General features: G+C 42.1%; 2 protein-coding genes across 8 annotated transcripts in view; one reads left to right on the forward strand and one right to left on the reverse strand.

The window, feature by feature from the left end:
• Nucleotides 1-1,322: 1,322 nt before the first annotated feature.
• On the reverse strand, nucleotides 1,323-9,780 carry hdx (highly divergent homeobox). Its single transcript, XM_044039986.1, has 11 exons — nucleotides 9,612-9,780; nucleotides 7,918-8,079; nucleotides 7,495-7,641; nucleotides 6,043-7,245; nucleotides 5,901-5,957; nucleotides 5,229-5,375; nucleotides 3,656-3,854; nucleotides 3,490-3,563; nucleotides 2,189-2,302; nucleotides 1,943-2,065; nucleotides 1,323-1,856 (listed from the first exon to the last, which is right to left on the reverse strand). Exons 2-11 carry the CDS (start codon nucleotides 7,981-7,983, stop codon nucleotides 1,578-1,580), a joined length of 2,409 nt encoding a protein of 802 aa, XP_043895921.1. The 5' UTR covers nucleotides 7,984-8,079; nucleotides 9,612-9,780; the 3' UTR covers nucleotides 1,323-1,577.
• Nucleotides 9,781-11,610: 1,830 nt separating this feature from the next.
• si:ch211-26b3.4 (connector enhancer of kinase suppressor of ras 2) overlaps nucleotides 11,611-23,103 on the forward strand; it is a 54,351-nt gene continuing 42,858 nt past the window's right edge. For all 7 annotated transcript variants that reach the window (XR_006361446.1, XR_006361448.1, XR_006361447.1 and 4 more), the window contains exon 1: nucleotides 11,611-11,951. Coding sequence is in view for 4 of the 7 variants with exons in the window: in XM_044040545.1 (XP_043896480.1) it covers nucleotides 11,888-11,951 (64 nt within the window). In the remaining 3 variants the exon portion in view is untranslated. The remainder of the gene's footprint in view (nucleotides 11,952-23,103) is intronic.

A 23,103-nucleotide genomic window follows, 5' to 3' on the forward strand; every position in this document is an offset into this window, starting at 1 on the left:
GGGGCGCGGGGGCGCTTGATGCTGCGTGACATGCTGTGAGTGACATATACACGAGTGACGATGGCACGTTTTCTTATTAAGATTAAAAGTATCTGCCGCTTTGACGCACTGGGTTAAGTTTACAGGCAATACAGACAGGGGGAGGATTATGGAACTAAACAGTCTACTCTTGTCCTGTGCCACAAACCTGAGCCTCTGATCTAACGGGAGTGAGTTGACTGTTTTATAGCCACTGTTTCGTAAGCCTGTCCATCCCTGGTCCAAGTGGAAATAAGAGGCTTAAATCTCATCTACTTTCTCTGCGGCTCTGTTCCTCTCCTGCACACAAGCACAGGCACTTGTTCGAAACTAAAGAAAACTCTCAGGGAGTGCAAACTTCCGCCAAAGTCACACAGTTAGTTTCCCTCAATACACTCCACCATGTGGCAAGGTTAAATAAAGATTTATATCACATATCACTTGTCTTACTTGCTGATGACACACGTGTTTTTTAAAATGTATTTCTCACACATAAATACAAGGAAAATCAAGTCTAAAAGGTATGAGTGAGCGTGATGTAGAAACCTATAGGGGCGTATATGCAAATCATACTAATTAAGAAACTCAAAAATAAGTACACATCGGAACAACTAGGAAGTTTAACATTTGATATTGATTGATGTATTTCATGGGAAACTAACAGTGAGATGGTTTATATAATGGAGGATGAAGATTCATGGTTGGTCTTTTTGGCAAAAAGTCAGATTTAACACTGCCGTTTATTCAAAACAAAAAAAATACTTTACAAATCTATTCCAAGAGACAGGTGCGAGTGGGCGATAGGATCCAAACAGCAAACAAACAATGCCCACACATTGTCCCTCTTGTAACTAGAGGAACAAAGATGTTCAGTTCCATTCAGCATCAATACACTCCGAAATCCATATGCTGATCACCACCCGATGTCATAACCTACATCCGCAGAAACTTTTATCCAAATCGGTTCTTTAACTTTTTGTATAAAGTTACTCAGTTTCAGATGAACACAGACAAAAAATACAGCCTAATTGGCAGAGGTAAAAAAGACAATTATCTGGCCATAATTGACACTACCTTAATCAGAATGTAAAACATGGTCCATGTTTATAATCACTTCCCTTACTGTGTCAAAATGAGAAAACCAGTCAATGCCATGTGAATTGACAAATCTGACCAGATTGCAAGTGTTTTCACAAAAATAGTCAACATTTATGACATGAGTTGGAGACTTCTTATAAACTGATAACTGTGTAGCCTGATATACACAAGTCACACGTGATAAATGAGAAAGGCACAGACAAAGATTAATCAGAGGTCATTTATTGTTCTCTCTGGACTGATCCAGAGCAAGGCGAATGATATGCAGTAAAAAAGGCCTTTGTCAGCCCAACAGTCATAGTGAAGCATCAATCCACAGGCACTGGGAGTGGACAACAAGTTTACCAGTTTAAATGTAAGACAACAGATTCCATCTTGTGTGTGAAATCATCTTCTACGTGGAGTGCGACAACGTCTGTTTATGTGTGTGTCTGTGAGGAAGCTGTTGTACATAAGACGAGTCACTTCTGTTCTGTAAATGCCTCCTGCATTTGCTCCTCTGATGCAGAGGGCAGAAGATGCAGGGTATCTTCATTAATTGAACCGTCTTTGTTGATGGTGACCAGCGGGACTTCTTCCTTTGCCGGGCCTGGCGGAGGCTCCAGGCTGCTGTCACCAGCCACGGGGAAGTCATCGTGGTTGAAAGATGCGTCTGCTAACTCAGCAGCAGGATCAAATCCTCTCTCCACATTTGTGTCCCAGTCCTGGTCTGAAGGCTGAGGTAGACTGGCCATAAGTTCCTAAACAGATAAACAAACAGATGACATATTTGAAGCTGATACCCCAGTGGAAGTCATTGCTGTGTAAATGTGACATGTGATTGTACCTTCTGTCTCTCCAGGTCATTATTCCTCAGAGCACTGAGAAGGCTCCTAGTGAAGCTTGCAAGCTCAAGGTATTTTTGTTTTTGGTTCTCTAGCTCGTTCTCTAAGAACTGCACTTCTTCGTGCTGAAACAAAGAAGATGACGATAGATGATGGCACGTTACAAGGCAAAACAACTTTAAAAACACAGTCCATCGCACATCATTCGGTTTGAATAAAGGGTTATTTATGTCTGTGTGTGTCTTCACCTTGAATTCCAACAGATTTTGCATTTGCTGTAGGTCAGAGGACACAAATTCACCACCATCATCATCATCGTCATCATCTTCTTCTTCTTCATCCTCACCAATTACTTCAATCTTCTGTTGGAAAAAAGACAGGATAAAGTGATATTAACTTCATATAATAACAATAATACCTTTGTTTATATAGTACCTTCCAAAAAGAAGTTACAAAGACTTGAAGACTTAGTAGTGACTGAACTGGAAAGGCTTGGTCAAAATTGGTTTCGTGGTTCGACCAAGGAATGGCCAGTAATGACCTGCTGTACAATCTCAGGTTGCACTGTGGCTTGTAGGGTGTTAGGTGGTCAGCAATGTATTTTGATGCTAGCTCCCTATGAGCCTTAATAAAATATAAGATATAAGTTACGGTTATTCTAATTAAGCGCACACTAAAAAAACACACCTTGGTTGACATCAAATGGCATCTAAATGTATTGATTTACAGCATGCTCTGCATCTGAACAAGTGATTGTCCTTGGGCTCTTGGCCAAACTAGTCTATGTAATTCTTTTTGGTCAGCCAGAGATCTCGAAATTTCCATTTCCCGGGTATCACGTAATTTGCTCTCTCTTGCGAAACTTTATTTCATTATTGTTCTGCATGGAATCTCACATCAACAGCGGAGAGAGACACCGTGTAGTCCTTGTCTACATCAAGTAATGTAGGGTGCATGAATCAGTCGGTGGTGTTGTAATAAACAAGTCAGACATTTACCTAAATATCAACTTAACTTCTTTCTTGCAAAAAGCACTTTCAATGACCCATGTCTATTTAGGAAGATTTTCAAAAACCTCAAGGACCCTTGGATGCCCTGAAAAAACCCCAGTAATAATATGCCCAGATATTAATATGACTTATTATAGAAACACTAACATACTACATAAAAATAACATAAAAAAATAACCATTTCTCTTGTCCTATTACAATCACTCGGTAACCACCAATGTTGGCTTAACAACTGCCTGCTAATTTACCTAAAACAAAAGACTGTGATTGGCAGGGATGTTTTTTTTATCATTTTCTTAATTCCAAATGTTTATGTAGACACCAACAAGTTAAGTGTAAGACTTCCAGAGGGACCCAACCATGTATTTCTTTTTTGCAATAAGCTAGGATGAACAAGTGGAATGACTAAGCCCTACATAAGCTTTGATATTGATTATTTCATTAGAGGATGAACACTATTCCCAGACAGAGAACACCGTCAAGTGGCTGAATGTAATGACGTTTTTTTCTGTGATACAATGAGAGAAACAATGAATTACCACATTATTGGCCATTGAAGCAGCAATGGACACATCTGTCTCATCTTCTCTGTGTTGTGAGTCAATGGATCCATCTAGAAGACATAACACTACGTCATTACAGAAACACACACGGTAGCACTTAGTGGAGGATGCTTGAGTGTGTGTGTAGTGTCTTTGGTCTTACCTTCAGACAGGCAGAGTGATCCGCCATCATTCAGGTCATCTCCGAGGTCAGGCGTTCTGAGCCGTTCTTCATCAGGGCTCAGAGTCATGGGACATTCATTACCTGGGGATGAGGTTGAAAATACAGCAGGACCACCTTTAGGGGGTGGAATCTCAATACCCATCAGTCGGTACTTCCTTCGTCTATTACTGATCCATGTCTGCAAATTGAAAAAAAGAGTGACAACTTGGGTAAGTGCCACTGATGTGGACAAAATCAATCATTCAAACTTTATTTACAGAGCAATATTTATGCAAACAAAATGTAGCACAAAGTGCTTTACATAATAAAAACAGAATCGCCCCTAGCTGCCCCCAGACGCTCGGCAGGGTGCCACAACCCAGCCTCAGGCTGGGCAAAGAGCCAAACACCACTGCTACAAAGTGGATGGACCCCGTCATGCAGCCACCATTTTAGATTTTTTTTAAACAACCCTAAAACACACAGGGAGCCGGGGCAGTAATTTTAAAACTGGTCCTTGTCAACGCACAAGCAGCTGAGTTCTAGAGTAGCTGAAGGTGTGAAATGGCTTTTTTGGGAAGACAAGAAAGCAGGGCATTACAATAGTCAATACAACAGGAGATAAAAGCATGCATCAGCATCTCCATGTACCAAAGTAATCTGGATATTAATATCGATCAGTTTTTCCACAAAGTGATTGAAAGGTGCTTAAATGTTAGTTGTCTGTTGCCACATCACAAGTGAGTACCTGATACACAGTAAACATAGATTTATAACAGTAGTGAATAATGTTTGAATACAAACAACTGTCCTTTAGTTTCAACCCATTATCAAATGAGTTCACATTATGCTGCTTAAACCTAAAGTATCAGCTCCATAAAAGTCTTTCTGTATTTCTTGGTACAGCAGCGCACAGATCTTAAGTCACCCAGCGACATTCCTGCGTGCAGTCGTTTTATGTCAAGCAATATCTCTGTCAGGTCTGATGGTATTGCTTAACGTAGCCTATTTTCCAATAAAGGCTGCAGCATGTAAACAATGGTGCATCATTTCTGTTCACAAAGACCAAACATTGGCAGAATAACATAACAAAAAGAACACACAGCAGCTTTAAGGAACTGTGTAATTTCATATGATTCACAGAATACTACTGTAGCGTGCATCTCTGTAGGCACAGACTTTTCCTTGTTGAAATAAATATCCTAGTAAGTGAGATGGCAGTAGTTCATGTGTGTGTCAGGACTGAGAGACTATATTTAGTTCATCAGTATTACTGTGGCCCTGACATATCTGTGGGACTTTTACACAACTTTGTGTAAAGTGTTAGAAAAACTTCCGTGACCTAGAAAAGTCACACTGCTTATTTGATCTCAAAAAGGTCAGACTAGTCAAACAGTGGTGTTTTCACCAAATGTCACCCACAGGTGGCCAGAACACATGCGAGTGGCTCAAAGGTTTCATAGTCAACAAAACATCTCTAAGGTTTCGACGACACAGCACATATCTTTTGACATTTCTCCGTTTCTCTTTTAGCATTTTTCACTGTCATTTGCAGCCTTGCAGCGATCGTTACCTTGACTATTTCAGTGTCTACATTGAGTTGGTTGGCTGCAGCGTTGATCTTTTCCCTGCAGACTGAGCCCAGGCTGGTCATACCTCGGTCCCAGTAGCACTTCAGTTGCATGAGATCCCCGTCACTGAACTGGGTCCGATCCTGCAGCTGGAAACAAACACCTCTGTTTGACTTTATGTCCGTGTTTATCACAGCTTCCCATTAAAAGGAAGTGGAGTGTGTTAGTGCTGAGACAATATGCTCTAGTCACAATTTTGACTATATCGTCATACTTAGATTTATTGTGGTTCTAGAGGTTTTGCAATTCAATCAATCAATGTGCATCACATATGTCAGTCTGACATTAAGGGGACAGTGGTACGTACTTTGTTCAACAGAATATTTTTAAAGTTAATTGCTATATATAGCTGCCCTTGGTAATGCTAAAACAAAAACAGGCCAAGTAGAAAATAAAGGTTTTTTTTTAGCTTTGCTTACTCAGTGTTCACTGAACTAGTGCTGCAATAAAAAATGAAACAGGGGACAGCACAAATGTGAGCCCTCATGTAAACATGCTTCAAATGAAGTGAAAAAAAACCCTGGATTGCAGAAAATACACAATTCTAGGGGAGAAAACAATTTTGTTTTATTTATCTAAAAATAATCACAATATATTGACAAAAACAAACTTACTGTTCTTTTCCTGGAGTTGCTGATAACCCAGGGGGCAGCAGACACACTGACTGGAGTCTGTACAGAAAGACAAGACACATTCAGGTTACGTTTTACAATCCACTTAAAGTAAAGCGTCAGCAATACTAGGAACCTCACCCACCTGTGAGCTGGATTCCCCTGTGAGTGAGGTCTGTGCTGTGATGGAGTAGCTGCCCTGAAGAGTTGTGTTGCTGTGAAGAGGAGCAGGCCTGGAGCTAGTCAGAGGAGGTGTGTGGCTTCCTCTCACCACAGACACTTCAGCCTCAGTTGGGCTGGACAAAGTTTGCTCCCTGTGGAGATGTGTCTGAGCTGCCATACTGGCCAGTTCCTCCTCCCTTTGCCACTCATCTGCTTCGTCTCCGGTCTCCATGGCAATGGAGATGATGGAGAAGTTAGAACTTGTGTCATGAGGGTGTGGCACATGCCTTTGACTCTCATGACGTTTTCGAGGATAAGATGGTCCAGATGTAAATCTGTCGGCCTCACTTTTTTCTGACAAAGTGAAGACCTGCTGAATTCGAGGCGTCTGTTCGGAGGAGGAAGCAGAGTTTTGTTCTGTGACGGAATCCTGTGTCTTCTGTGTGACAGCTGGTTGAGACTCAGGGTTGGAGTGAGGTCTGGGCTGAAGTTGAGCCTGGGACTGTGAGGAAGAAGACCAAGGGCGTGTTTGCGCTGTACCGTACTGCCTAGTCCAGCTGTGAGGTACTACCCCTGCTCCAGGTACTGCACTTGTCCCTGCTTCTCCAAGGGATGAAGTTCCCTTCCTGACTGCAGTGTAGACTAACGGCCCTGAGGCAGATGTGAGGGATGGGGGATTCTGTGAGAGTGACACCAGCTTGGAGTGGAAGGGTGAGGTGGTGGAGTTGTTCCTGCTCTGCAGGACCTGGTTGATCAGAGAAGAGGGAGTGTGCGCAGAAAGTTCGGGATCTGACTGAGAGGGGGGAGCAGTTGTTTTTTGTCGAGAACGAGGGATGGAGTTCAGAGAGTAGATTCCAGTCAGTATTACGTCATTGTTGTTGTTGTTGTTGTTGCTTCCACTGCTGAGAGGAGAGGAGGAGGAAGGAGAGGAAGATGCTGACGAGAACGAAGGGAAAGACGAGGATGGAGGAAGAAGGTGTACTCGATTCTGAATGGTCCGTGCTGCAGCCATGTCAGCGGGAAGGAGTGCCCCTGCCGCTATGCTATGATTGGACAGAGAACCTCCAGCTAATGTGTGATTGGAGAGAAGTCCCCCAGTGAGTACATGACTGGATAGGGAATGAGACAAACCTCCGTTCTGGTCTGCCCTGGAGGCAAGCTTCCGTCTTTTGTTGCCAACCCATGTCTGCAGAGAAGAAGCACAATCAGCTCAGCAGCATTTCTCTAAACCGTAGAGGGACAAAATCTGCAGGGAGTAATAAGTTATGCCTCTGCCCTAGATGAGAAACTGACACACTCATGGCCTTAATTACTTGCTACAGCATTAAATGAACATCCATTATAAAAAAAAGCACCAAGGTGCAACACAAATCACAATGAGGAGCGTTGCCTCCCTCTAACTCATTCACACAAGCACATTTTTATGGGCCCTTACTCGAACCACGCTGAAGTCCAGTTTGGCCTCCTGGGCACATTGGAGTATCAACTGGAAGCAGGCCTTGCTCTGATTGGTCATCCCATTCTCATAGTAACGTTCCAGGATCCTGTGCTGTTCAGGGGTGAACACTGAGCGCAGGTTCATCTAAGAGAAAATCACAAAGGAAATGCAAGAACATATGGAACATTTTACTAATCAGTTTAAGTTAAGACAGATGCCTAATTAAAACAAATCTAAAAAAAAAAGCTTCTTGTGTATAAACACTAATTTAGCTAATACATGAACTATTACATAATGCTGTCCAAAAGATCACATTTTCAACATGACTACTGCAGCAGGACTGTATGTTTTTGTTAAGAATTTGTTTTTAAAAATCATCTTATGGTATATTTCCTACACAGAAATTTGTGATAAACTCACAGCCTGCAGGCCACGCCTTTGTGGCCATGCATCCATTCTGCTACTGGAGGGGAATGGGGCCGCCATGCAGGTCACAGCAAAACCTCCATATTACTAGGTTAGTGCGGGTTGATCACAGCCATCCTGTCTCAGTGTACCCGGGCACACTTCTGCGTACTGCGGCTGAGGAGGAAGCAAAACAAGACAACACTTCAACTATGAAAGACTGCAAATCTATCAAAAAAAAATCTCAATTAGGATCATGTTTCTGTGCAACATGATGATGATGATCAGTTTCAACAATTAACAAACACGTTGTCATGTGTCTGTAAACAAAGCTGAAATATCTACATGTCAAAGAATAATAACTGATGACAAGGCTATTGTGTTAAAGACATAACATCATTCATGGTGTTGTGCTGTTCCTTGCCAGCCACTGCTCTGTTTATTTATAAATTTTATAAACTAAACAAAAATAATAATAATAACATGACATCCTGCACACTAACTTGTAACAATTAATGTATTACCTCCACAAAGGAAATTATGTTTTGGGGCATATTTGTCTGTCTGGATGGATTTGGATAGTTTTTTTCTGGGGTGTAGTTTAAGGAACAAGGTGAAAATAATAAGATAGTAATAATAAAATAATAAGAATTTGGTGGTATTGGGATACGATCACAGATTTGGGGTTTAGAAATAAACAATTGTTAACCTTGCGAGATACGTATTGACACTTTTGGAAATTGAACAGCATTGGAACACTATTTTTTAAATGTTCATTTGTTAATCCTGTTCTATGTCTCTTCAATTAGATGTGTGAATTATTCATCACTGTTTTCAGCCAGTATAAGAAAAAAACCACTAAATAAATCCCAGTTACAAACAAAACATATATTAGCAAAATGTGGTAAATATGTGACCCTGAAAACTATTACTAGTAGAATAATAATACTAGTTCAATTCCAAAGTAATATCAAAATAAACTTCGTACACAAATAGTATTTTTGCTTATGCTTATTGATGCACAACATAAAGAGAATAAGGTTACAGTATTTTCAACGGATTATAATTATTATATTATAGTTGTGTAGCTATGTGTTAATAAGAACGAACGAAGAAGAGAAAAAGAAAACAAACCAACAAGCCCTGTTAGATATTTATAAACAGTTGAAAAATAGTGTTGACCAAGTTTGACAGAGAAGAAAAAAACGTTGTAGAAAGAGAGAAATTCACATACGGGAATGTTTCGCGCTCAGCTGCTTTATTTTGGCAGGCTGTCTGCGCATGGCTACAGTCAATAGCTCTAGAAGGAGAGGATTAGCCAACAAATTGTGGGCACGTCAGATTAGTACGCCACCAAGGCAACGGCGTGGGAATTCAGAAACACGATAACCACGCAGGAAGCACATGCCATAAATGTACGACAGCGAACCAGAGAGTAAACAAACCGGATACGCGCCGTATCATCACAGCGGAGCAGACAGCTCACGTTAGCTTACCACAGGCCCGGGCGGCCATGACTGAGCCAGCCAGCGTTAGCCACCATTAGCATAGCTTTCCCACTGGATAGCAGCAGCTAAACTTTTCCTTCAAATCTGTGATTTCTCGACCCTGGTATGATCGTTCTCTCTGACCCTGGCTCCGAGCACACACGAACACAAAGCACACGGAATGAGCCGAAGCCCCAAGTGAGAGACCCGGTCCCTGCTTACCATGTGTGATGTCAAATTCAGAAAGGACGTTCAAATTCAGCAGATTTCTTCAGCTGTCCCCTAAGCGAGACAATGAAATCAGAACGTCCGATCATCAATTCTAATCATGATTGTGACGTGTTCGCAGACAGGAGCCAATGGGAGCGCGAGATCATCGTTGTGACATTCGGAAAGGGCTGAAAACTGAGCAGCGTGGTCCCGCCCACCAGTGACTTTGTTCAGTGGGTCTCTGCTGCTCAAAGAGGACGAGGTCACAGTTTCCTGACTGTAGGAAACTGCCAGTGTGTATATACTGTAGTAAGAAGTGGAATGTTGCCAACAAGAAACTCACACTTTAACTTCAGGCCACCAAAAATATGTAGTACTGTTTTTGTGGAACAGACAACAGCTTTATTATATTAGTTTATTATTATTCTCTATAGCTTTTATTTTTTGATTCAACACTGATGAATAATTTTCTTTTTCTAAAGGTTAACATTTGGTGATCAGATTACGTTATAAACCTTTCATAACTGATTTATAAGACAATTAAATCTAATATAATTCATTCATGTTCTATTTTAGTAAAACATACTGTACAATTTCTAAAACTATCTTCATAGCAACTAAACTGTAAATAAACAAATATTGTTACGAATTAGTTAACTTAACAGTAATGTCAATACATTAACAGCATTCATAACACTCTTTATACATGCTACATAGAGTAAAACAATGAGCAAGCCAAGTAAAAATAAACATAAAATACATACCTTCAGGTTTATTTGTGTTGCACATTTTATACAAAATAATCTAAATGTGCAAATTGATACAGATAGAAAAACAGAGGTAATTAGTCATAACAAGAAAAACTAACTCACAGCACTGATCATTTCACATCATATCTGTCAAAATGCCAAAGCAGTTCTGTGTGAGCACATCAACACATTTAAGAAAGAAGAGAAACAGCAATAAACACTGTCCATCCATTTGCCATAGACACTCATTGATTCCCTTTTTTCTACAGTGCTCTTTTATATGCCGAGACTAAAAAAAACAAAGCCACAGTCTGCGTGACCTGCCTCTCTGTGCACGTGAGCCTCTTTATTTGTCTGAACGGTAGTGAGTATGTGTGTGTCCGTTAGTTTTGGAAAGGGGGGAGAAACTGATTCGATCCATGACGTCACCTGTGCTCCAGGTGCACAGCAGGGGGCGCGGTTTCTCTCAGTTTCGCTCTTGCACCCAACAGCAGCGCCTGACAAGTGATGCTGAGTCTTTCATCCATGGAAAGTAACCTTAAAACAATAATAATGAAAATATCTGGCATATAAGCATCATGTTTTCAGACCAGCCAACGTGTAAGTTAATCTAATAACAACAATCATTTAATTAAAGCGCATAATAGGTCATATTTCTGTAGCCACTTAGTATTGATTAAGTTATACAGGCTATGATATAGTTGTATTGTAGCTGCTTACTTTTATATAAATATATATGTTTTGCCTTTCTCTCTGTGTGTGTGTGTCCACTTAAGAACTTTTTTGGCATTAACACTGACCTTGTCAGGACCGGTAGTCCTCATAGAGACCAAAACCTGATCCTAATGACACATAACCTCATTTCTGAGGAACTGGTTACGTTTAGGACTGAGATGTGAATTGTGGTTAGTTTATGATTAGGGTTAGGAATGAACTGGTTATGGTTAACGTTAGGGATAATGAGGCTGTCTAAATGAATGGAAATCACTATTAGTCCTTAAAAGGATAGCCCTACGAACCTGTGCGCGTGCATGCATGTGTGCGTGTGAGTGTGTGTCAGGGAGGGAGGGAGACAGAGATCCTCCCTATATGGTGTGCGTTGCACCATTCCCTGGTCTGTATTATGAGTGGTGGCCCTTGTGATGCTGCAGCAGCGAGGCGGGAGGGAGGAGAAGAGGGGAGGGGAGGGGTCGCTCCATCCCCTCGCGCCCACCGAATCCACTTCTCACAGCGCGCAGGCTGCTGGCGGGAAGGCACGAGAAAGTGAGAGAGAGCGAGCTACAGAGAGGAGGGAGGGAAGCAGGAGAGAGCGTGTGTGCCTGCGCGTGCGTGCCTCAGTGTGTGCGCGTGGACTGCACCACCGCATCCCGCTCACCGTTTCTGCAGGCGGCCATGCTCTGATGGCGAGAATAAAATTGACAGGCTTTTCTTTTCCCTCAGATCGATCCACCGCCGTGTCATTCCAGATGTGACTGACAAGCCGTTTTATGTGGCCCGCATTGAGTCCTGCGCTGTTCATCTCGGAGAGACTGTGACACCATGGCTTTGGTTATGGAACCTATAAGTAAATGGACACCAAAGCAAGTTCTGGATTGGATGAAAGGTAATGTTGGATCCCTTGATTGCAACAGGGCTGATCATGATCATGCATGGTATAGAGGTGGAAAAAGAGGAGAAGGAGGAGGAGGAGGAGGCTTGGTGGTGAAGATGGTGAGCAGTGGAGGGCCACACACTGTGTACTGTGCATGTGTGCTCTCCTGCACATCCAAACCTGCAGGCTGACGTATGTGGTTATAGCTGCTGCGAGTGACTGTGGTGAGACCGACTGAAGTCTCTAAAGTGGAGTGGATGTGTTTGAGCCGGTGCAGAGAAATGGATGTCCCCGAGAAGCAGGGAGGAGTGGAGGCTCAGCATTCTGTCATCCTGTTTGAGAGTGTACCCATCGCAAGCCAAGCCTATAGGCTGATGCTGATACTCCATCACCACCACCACCACCACCACCATCATCATCATCAGCATCAGCATCTTCATCATCAGCAGCAGCAGTAGACCACATCTCATCAATAGAGCTGAGCGATATTTCATTTGCTCTTTCGCTCATATGCACCACAATTGTGTGTGTGTGTGCGTGTATGATACTGCATGTACATCCCCCCACACACTCACCCCCACCCTCACCCCAAATCCCCAATTTCAGCCATATAGTCAGTTTCAGCACCATGGACATGGCGCAATGCCCACTGCCATGAGAGGCAAAGGTAGCGGTGTGTGTGTGTGTGTGTGTGTGTTGCTCGCTCTGCTGGATAGGCTACATCCTTTCACAGACAGTATGAATGAGTAATCACTAATGCACATGACTCTCTCTCTCTCTCTGTCTATCTTTCTCTGTGTGTGTGTGTGTGGTGGCAGGAGCTGTTCTCACACACTGGTCAGCTATGAGAGCTGTGACAGAAACTGTGGTAGGCCCACTGACACATAGACAATGGACACGGACAAGCCAAGTGTCCGCAATCCCTTCACGCAGGAGAATGACTTAATCACTACTTGCGCGATGACTCAAACCTAAACACGATGTCCCTTTAGCTACTCGTGATGTGTGGGTCTGCATTAGCTTCACCAAGGATACACCAAGGAGTTTCTGTATGTGTTCCACACGTTCCATTTCATCTCAGTGAAGCTGTGATGTCTGAGATTAAAGTCAAGGTGGTGGATGGGTCCTCAGGTGACATGCTGATGGAGTATGCAAGTTAAGTGATTACTCCAGTGTTCCTGGTTTTACAATTGCTCTCCTGAAGCAGCCAGTGATCGAGTTATAGCTTCTTTGTCTGTTTGGAAACTTTTGCTTCTGCACCATTCATTAAGATTTGATTGGAGATCAGATTACTACCAAGATAAATGTGGTTTGGGGTCTTGCAACATGCAAAATACAAAATAAATGTTGATTTAGGATTATTTTTTCTCAGCCACACAAAGTATAACTAATAAATCAATCATCTAAAAAAGTTAGATAGCAGTATTCGGGGCTTGGGAGCCATCGCAGAAACTCTTTTTCATGTGTGCTACTGTTTTGATCATGTTGTTATTTTATGGACAAGTTTAATCAATGCGCACTGGATAGCTCACCAGGTATAGCTGGTGTCCCTGAGGCTGCAGCCTTCTGCAGCGGTTCAATCCTGGCTAATAGTGATCTTCTCCTTACCACTTTCACGCTTTTACTCTCTTCTGTTCAACTAAGGGGAAAAGCAAAAAATAAATAAATCGAAAATGATGTGCTAAAACAAAAATCTACATGCATCCATTTTATCCAGGGCAAGTCAATAATTCCCCCTGCAGGCTCCAGCAATGTGATAGCAGGTTTGATGAAATAGTGTATTTGGACCCTGAGTATATAATGTTATAACTGAATCATACACTGTGAGATATCCTGGTTGTAAGGCGGAGATACAGTTCAGAACAGCATGTCCCTCAATCTCCAATTACCATCACTATGAAATTACCAAAATAGGAACTGAATGTTTAATGCGACCCCTAAATGCAGAAGAAGAAGGACCTGAATGTTCCAGTTGAGCATAAGGAGACATCGTGATTGTCCATGATTCCAACCTTTGAGCTTGAAAGCTACGTTTTTTATGGTTTTTACAATGTGTGCATGTTTTGAGAAACACCCATCATCAGTGAAGTGAAGAGAAAGAAAAATGGACACACTTGCACCAAACACATTTGTAGCCCAGTGCTGTCTTTGTTTTTGGTGAGCAGCGTCTTTTGGCTTCTTTCAGAAGACGAGTTGAGGCCCAGACTTCTTTTGTTTTTTTTTTTTACATTCGCCAGCATCTCCCACTCCCAGTTGTCCCTGTTCTTCTGTTGTCCCAGTTTGTTTTTTTTCTGCAGGGCCTCATGCATGGGCCTTCATTTTCATAGGAATAACATCAAAGTAGTATTAATCTGTCTGTGAGCGCACACTTTCTTGTCTCTCTGGAAGCTCGTCATCTTTCTTACATTGAGCTGATTGGTCTTGTGCCAGTTTTAGGGTGCAGTGAGTGTATTTTTGTGATTTCCCCGGCTTGAAAAGTACTTTCAGTGCACACACAGGTATGAGAAACATAGGCACAGATAGCACTGAAAAAAAAACCGTGTCATTTTGCCAATGTAACAACACTTTTAGGTGACCTGTGAGTCATGCTAGTTTCTATTAGGATTATTCCCATGCCTTTACAAGGCTGCCCTGGTAGAGAGATGACAGGAAACAGTGAAAAGAGAGCGATGCAACAAAGGTCCCCAGCCAGGCCCACAGCGAGGACTCCACAGTCGGTGCTCGGTGCCCTGACCTCCAAGTCATGGGAGCACCGCTGATCTGTGTCTGCACCAGACAATGTTAGTGTGCAACTTTCAGATGATCTGCCTCGCAATAGTCTCATTACTTATACAATATCTTTATTGATTTGACATTATAGCCCTTAAAATTGAAAATCAAATTCATTAGACTCATATTGCTTTTAAGACATTTGATATTGTAATTTGCTAAAAACATGTATTCACTTATGTTTTTAATGAATAAGAAATAGTATAATAGTGATAATTAAATTGTTACTGCACTTAACTAGGCCTACTAAAGGTAAAATATGTCATTGTGTAGGATGGCTTCTTTCACAAAGTTATGCTATATATAAGTGCAGTGAATATACTGAGTTACTTTCCATCACTTATGTTAGTCAACCTCTGGTTGCCTTTTTGTTATATTTAGTTTAGTTTCTAAAACCAGAATTCATCAATAGGACAAATGTATGACTCCACTTTTAAGGAAAGCCTCCTTTCTAAAAACAACAGGAGACACCTTTTTCTGGGTGCAAGCTGCACAAGCTTCATCCAGACTCTGCGACAGCGGTGGACCAGGGCTGTCATTTGAAAGAATGTGGGACACACAGAGGGACTGGGAAACTCTGCAGTCCAATTGAGACAACCTGACACAGCTAGCTCGTAGCTATCAGGCCAAGCAGACTGTACTGTGTGTCCCGCTGCTGTAGAAGAGGTGCTCCAGCAGCAGAACACTGGTGAGGTTCACAGAAAGATGACTCATTTGTTTTGATTTGAGCACCCACACAGAAGGAGTTTCCTCCCTCTATCTCTGTGTGTGTGTATGTGTGTGTGTGTATGCTGTTGGGTGCATGCAGACTCAATTGATGTGTAAAGAATGACGTGCATGGATTTGTGCTTTAACGCTGAGAGGCAACGAAGAAAAATGGACTTCTTCTCCTCTGTGCTGTGTGTATGTGCCTCACAGGATCACCCTGCGCTGTCACGTGCAGTGTATCGGCAGCCTGCTGATGCATATACACTGTTTACTATTCCTGCAGTATTCTCTGCAGTGCTGATACATTGGGACAAAATAATAATCCAATAATCAATGTGATTCATTCAATATCTATTAATATTGGGACTACAAATAAGTCAAATATCATTTTAGATTAATTATTGTCTTGATCCATACACATCTTATTTTACAGACTGAAGAGAACGTCTTTGTTTCTCACAGAGCTGCACAAATATCACACAGTAGTCATTTTAAATATGTTTTGCGAATGAAAATGAGAATGATGATTTATTTAATTATCATTCCCTCGTTTAACCCTACAAATAACTGGAATCATGAGATGTTGTCCACTCGGGATCTCTCATTCAAAACAATAAGAAAAGACATTTTTCTTGATCATCGTGGGATCATGGGAACTATTGTCTTTTGCACTATTACGGGGACAATTTAGCCACAGAACACACAGCGAGGAACAATTAGTAGTTGTGATCCATACATTAAAAAGTGTAAGTGCTCTATTCAACAAAATACATAATATATCTTGTCATTTTTAGATATTCATCCATTCATGGGCTTAATAGGACACCAGAGCAAAGTACCCAACCCCCATTGCTCCCGGGCAGTGCTCAGTGGCTGCCCACTGCACCAGTCTAGGACGGTTTCTAGAGGAGGGTGCAGAAAGGGAATTTCCCCTGCGGCACTGATAAGGGACTAGTTTATTATTATTGTTTATTTTTATGAGGGTCGAGGGGGGCGCTGGTGGCCAGCTGACTGGGCGAAAGGCAGGGTACATCCTCAACAGGTTGTCAGTCCATCACAGGGCCACAGAATGGGCCATGGCGTATTTCCACCGGCTCTACTCGCCTCGCCTCGGCACGGCACGACACGGCATGATTAGGTTGCATCTCCACTACAAAAAAAGTACCTACTTAATGTGGGCGGAGTCATCACTGCACGGCGGAGTGAACCTGCGGTGACTTTGTTTTATACGCGTCACACACTCACACGAGTGACTAGCGACTTTACACCAGACTCCTGCAGTTGTTTCAGATTTAGGATTGTTAAGTAGATTTAACTGATCTACAATTCGGCACTGTTTGGCTTGATTTCTGTCCACACGTCTCTGAAGCACAGCCTCCTACTCCTCAGACTACAGCGGCAGCGGTCTGTGATGCTGCTCACGATCGCCGGCGCTGTCCCTAAATACACCAGACTCCTCTGTTTAATATAGAGGTTTCCCTGGTAGTTGTTGGAGATTAACCCACGTTTTTAGGATTGTTAAGTAGTTTTAAGTGATCTACATTTTGCCGCTGTTCAGCTTGATGTGTGTGTGGGACGTCTCTTCCTGTGACGGCACTCTGGCCAGTCAGTGGCCGGTAGTCTGACCAATCATCACCTAGTACCTAATCCCCAAATCTTTTTGGATGGGGAGAACATGCAAACTCCATGCAAAAAGGCCCTTGTTTCGACTGGGTCTTCTTCCTGCTAAGGCAAGAGTGCTAACCACGTGGGGATGTTTTTAGATATTTTAATGCAAAAATGTTTTATATCTAAATTTAGAAGTATGTAGCAGTAGTATGATACTGGAAACTGACAATGTTACTAAACACCCAATCAGAGAAGGCGTTTTTGAACGTTATTTGGTTGTTTGACTCTCCCGAGGTGTTGAGGGCAATGTTTACTACCGTTCCATACTGTGCCCCCGATTTAGTCGCCTGCTGGCTCAGTAAGAAAGTCTTTGATGGAAAACACGCTTCCTCTGGCTCTGGCTGTGTGCTTGTTGTAGTTTGAGCTGCATTAAAGATTAAAGAGCATGCCTTATTATGGGGAAACACATGCACACACAAGGAGAGAAACTCCTCCATTTTCATACACAAAAGAAAAGCAGAGGCACAGATATATACATGTGTGTGAGGAAGGCACACGTCCACTGAAATAAATGGTATGTTTCTCCGGTGTGTGTGCACTCATATACCGACACACAAACTCTGGAGCAGCAGCTTTAAGTGGGGCATCAGTAGTCATGGAAACCAGATCTGATCGTGTTGGAGTCACAGCATGTCATAAGATGGGGAAGCAGCAACATGCTCGGATTCTTAATTCACATCCTATACTCTACAGCAGCATACATTTAGAGACGTGTACCAAGTACAAACACACACAAACAGAGCCTACTGTTTTACAGCCATGAAAGCAAGAGAATCAGGCAGGAACATGGCTTCAGAAATGGGGAGGTGCAGAGCAAAAGAAAGACAGCCGGGGGGAAGAACTGAGGGCGAGAGCAAGGAGAAGGCTGGGCATGATGGAGGAAGACCAGGGAGAGCACAGAGGCGATGGCAGAGCGGTGCGGAGGATGGGAAATGCAGTGGGCATCATATCAAAGCACTTGCTCTATCCGGCTGCTGGGACAGAGGGGCCTGTGTGTGTGTATGTGTGTGTGTTGCATCTAGGATCTTTCGGTACAAACACTGAAATTGTTCAGTAGTCCTCATGGGGACCACAGCCAGGTCCCAATAAGGCAGAACCTCATTTCTGAGACTCTGGTTTAAGTTAGAGGTAAGATGTGAATTGTGGCTTGTGGTTAGGTTAATATTATGGTTACAGTTAGTACAGTTAGGGATGGGACATTGTTTAGGGCTGCCCAAATGAATGGAAGTCAACGTAGTGTCCTTACAAGAATAGCGGTGCCAAACTGTGTGTGTGTGTTTTACTGGGGTTAGTTTTGCACCTGTTTCGGGAGCTCACATGATACAGACAGAACAGCAGATGATGAATAGTTTGTTTGAAAAATGATATGGAGATTCACAGGAAAGCTTAAAATGATCACAGGAACAGATATAGATATATTCATAGTATTTCAGCATTTATGATGTTAACAGTATCCAGTGTTTCTGTCTGTGGAGATAACAGTGTGTGAGTCTTTCCAAATGTTTCAGAATTATAAGAGACACTTGGGTGAATCATCCTTGTGGCAACATGGTTGCTGAGTCATTAAATATAGTCTTTAAAGGGTACTGTCATTCTGATAAGTTAGAGTGCGTTTCCATTGATCATTAATATTGCGAATGACAGGAAACAGTGAAAAGAGAGCGATGACATTGTATATTTTTAACACTATGACTTGAATATTTGATCGTTTCAGCAACCACAAAGTCAGATAGTGTCAAACTACTCACCATCAATGGAATAACCATTGAAAGGAACTACGGTTAGTGTTTAAAACTGGCACTGCCATCTCAGTTCAGAACATTGGAGAGCGTTGGCTGCAACGGCAATAAGCGGAGATTGAAAGTGAAAATGTTTTTTGAATTATCACATAGAGAGATAAGTGACACGTGTTGCGTGTCATGGTACGGTTTGGTTTGGAATGGTAAAGCCCTGGGTCAGGCTGGCGTTCTGACTGAGAACAGCACCTTTACTTAGTAGAAGGGTGGGTGCTGTGTCCGGTGGCCGCGTAGCGTGATGTGGCATTGGTGTGACAACAACGAACAACGACATTGAACACAACAGACAACACGATGGACAGAAATGGAGGACTGTTTTTCTTTGTATGAGAATAGATTCCAGGCGTTTGCTTTGACTTGGGATGTTTACAACAATCGCAAGAGAGTGACATACCAGTTTACACCAAGGGAAGGGTGACAAAGAATGGAACGGTTGGGGCCAGTTATTTTGGAAATAATAATAATGGAAACACACAAAACCTTTCAGTTATCTTCATTTGAATGCATCTCTAGTGCAGATCCTTGTTTTACTGCTCCTCTGGTCAAGATCATTTTGAGAAGGGTAGTGAGGCCATTTCGGTTTGGTAACATACAACGTTTCCAGCACATACTGTAGCTACAGCTCACTGTGTTTGATGATGTCTGCTGAGAACCTGCGTGGTGAAATGCAACAGTGTGAGTATGGTGGTTGGCAGAGGGTGAAGCAACAAACCAAAGCATCAAAGCATAAGTGTTTACAGGGTGTACATTGAAATTTAAATAGTGTATGAACTGGCTGCACCTGTGTTATCAGTGAAGGCATCTTGTAGCATCTCCTTTTCCCACGAGTTCAGGAGGCTGCTAAAGTTTTTGTCTATCGCCCTATGTCAGCTGAGATTGGCACAGCACCCCCCACAAACCTCATGTGGAGGATAAGGCTAAGAAAATGGATGGATGGATGGAAAACTTCTTAAATATGAGAAAGAAAAAGATTGTACAGGTAAAGTTCTCCTTTTGTTGTGGAAAACTTTACCGGTTCTTTGAGGTTGGTAAGATCTTTGCTTCTGAACTTCTTGCAGCTTCCTAGCTGACCATGTCTCCCTGCCTCCCGTTCTTCAGATTTCCTCTTCACACCTCCCTGCTCGCTGGATTTCCGAGAGAAGGCTGTGATGCACTTGAAAGCTCATAAACTGGGGAGCAAAAATGCCACATTCTTAGGAATAAAACTTCATGACGTGATGAATATTTCACAGTAGAAATATTTTTAGTGAGTGTCGTGCCTTTTTCTCACACTTACTGAGGCACTTACTCCGACTCAGAACTCAGAGATGGGGGCAAGGTGGCAGGCTGGGAGTCGCTGGTGCTTGCTGCAGCTCTTAGCCCAGACTCCACTCTGACCCTAACATTCTCTCAGAGGAAAACCCTGGTTCGACCGTTTGATTTCAGTTGACGTTAATGGCCGAGCAGCAAAGTCGCTGCAATGTGAGTTGTTCAATTTGAGCCGTAAATGGAGTCTTTTTTTATTGTGGTCTTCAACAAGCTTTGAGTCAATACGTGGAAAGCATTTTAATGATACAGTGTGTGTATGTTTGTGTGTATGTGTGCTCTTTAGCCGAGCGCCAGTGTAGCGTAATGAGTGGCAGCAAATGCAGACCCCTCGCTTCTGCTCCTGGTTGCCTGGCAACCCTCGCGTGTCTGAAAGGGAGGGATTTATTTTGCCCAGGAAAGAGGAAAAGATTGGAGCAAATTGCATGAAATGTGGATGAAGCTGTCAACAAGAGTTGCCGGCTCAAACCTCCGCACACAGGTTTACAGTGGTGGTTGGAATCAAGGGATGCTCCCGTGTCTCTTATAGCGATAAGACAATATTTTACTTGCTGTGTTTTTCTCGTATCCATCTAAGAAGAAACAAACAAACATTGAAAACCCTGTGTCTTTGTGCTAACGCTGGGCTCTAACATTTTATTAAAGTGAAATCCAGAATTCAATTATGAATTATAAAATCTGCTTCTTCAAGTGTTTGTTGTTTGATGTTCAGTAAAAAGCTTAAGTGAAAAGAGCTTTTAAAGGCTCTTAAAGTGTGGTACAGTCTTTTTTATTATCAAGAGCTAATCACATTTGCACTTACCGTTTCCATTCCTAAATATTGCTTTAGACTAGACACAAAATGGGTGATTTTTGAAACATGTATATTTACAGGAAACACTAGAGTGAATGTAGTGGAGGCTGGTGAGAGCACAGCTTTAATAAAATATCTTAATCCCCATGTCAGTATTGCTCCCAAGGAATAGCGGAAGATTATGACTTAATGAAGTGAGACACATTTCTACACAATGATTTTTTTTGATTGTTAATGTACAGACCAGGCTTTGTTTGACTCTGATTGCACAGCATGGCCTACATTAATATGATGTCAGTCTTTATGTGTCTTGCTGTGCCAAAACAGTCTGACGTGAGAAATCATCAGGGCGTCAGGAAAGAAGTCGTTGTCTGAGGTATGTGGTGACTGTGGTGGATTTCGACTAAGAACAGAACATCAACATGATTGAACTATGATCTGGTGAGATGAAGTACCCCAAGGGCCCCGAAGTGCAGAAGTGTGGATGTTTGTGCCACGTCAACTCAGCAGATGAACCCAGATCAGCTGTGATGTCACACGTGTGTGTGAATGTATGGCTGCTTATGCATGTGTACACGTCTATACTTGTGAAAGTGCACCCAGTGTGAATGTGGCGTCTTTAAGGACCTTTTTGGGCATAAGTAAGTAGTCCTCGTGAAGACCAAAACCTGGTCCTAATAAACAAGAACCTCATTTTCAAGGAACTGGTAAAGTTTGAGGCTAAGATTTGAATTTGGGTTCAGAATAAGACTTTGATTCAGCTGTAAATGGAAATCAATGTGTGTCTTTAAAAGGACAGCTGTGCAAACTTGAGTGTGTGTGTGTGTGTGTGTGTGTGTGTGTGTGTGTGTGATGATAGTTTTAGAAGAAGGCTTCCCCAGTAGAAGCGATGATTCTTTATTCATCAGCATAATGTATATATGTATACATATATACATATATACATATATGGAGAAAGGACAAAGGAGAAGGAAAAGGTGCTACAATAGATGAGTGGACACCTGGGGCTGGAATAGTGAGTGATAGAAAGTCATTTTTTTTTCTTGCATGTGCAGAGATGTACGATGGAGAGAACAATTTTTTTAAGTGCAGTTGCCGGTCCTTGGATTTGCACTATGATGGAATCCTTTAAGCTATAACATACCACATGGTAGGACATGACTACCAATAAAAAGAATTGCTATGCTTCAGGGCTGTAAATGGTGAAGGACAAATGTGAGAGTAAGGAGGAATCCTCTTCGCCTCCATATTCACTGCACTTCCACTCCACTTGAGCATATCTCCACTAACATAGTGATATATCAGACTCACATAATCATATCTCACTTTCACCTTGCTTTTCCACTTCTTTGCTTTTCTTGACAGTTTATGGTTTGCTCTTCTTTCCCTTTGCAGCTTCTACTTTAATTCGGTCCTCTTATCTTCCTACTGTCGATTAAGATTTCCTGACACATGGAAATTTGATGTTCGTTTAGAATTACATTTGTGTGGTTCTCACTGAGGAGCTTTCTGTGGTTAGACAAGCAACTCCAGTGTCTTTTCTTGAACCTCAGCTGCTGCTGTCTTTACCAACACTAAAATACTGACAATAACTTAGGTAGACACACGTCTACTGAATGTCATAGGTGTTTAGTTACAAAAACCTTAAATCCTTGTGCTACTTTTCAGTATTGTTTCTCATTAATAATAACTCCCTGAAACTAAGCAAACAACTGCAAAGGAGAGAATTAACGTTCTGTTTACACAAGCAAGTGTATGCTCAGTGTACCTGAACGGTCAAGTGATTTTAAGTGTGTCAGCAGATGTACTTCTGAAATGGAGCTACAACACTTGTCTGGACACAGATCTATTTCATATACAAATTTTTTTTTACGTCATGTTTAAATGAAAATGTAGTATATGGATGTTATCTTAGAGTAATAGAAATCAGCAAACAAGTAGGCCACCTCAAAATTGTTATAAAAACTCCTGTTACTGGTGTCATCTTCAGGCTAACTTCCTGTCTATTGCTGCTGATTGGATAAAATATTGTGGCTAGATAACTAGAAAATCTTCTCATCCTTTCAGACCCTGGAGACTGAGAGACCCGTGTCACTGACCAAACACTTACAACAGTAATATATGT

The sequence above is a fragment of the Solea senegalensis genome, linkage group LG12, assembly GCF_019176455.1.
Source record: "Solea senegalensis isolate Sse05_10M linkage group LG12, IFAPA_SoseM_1, whole genome shotgun sequence".
In the NCBI taxonomy this organism is placed as follows: Eukaryota; Metazoa; Chordata; class Actinopteri; order Pleuronectiformes; family Soleidae; genus Solea; species Solea senegalensis.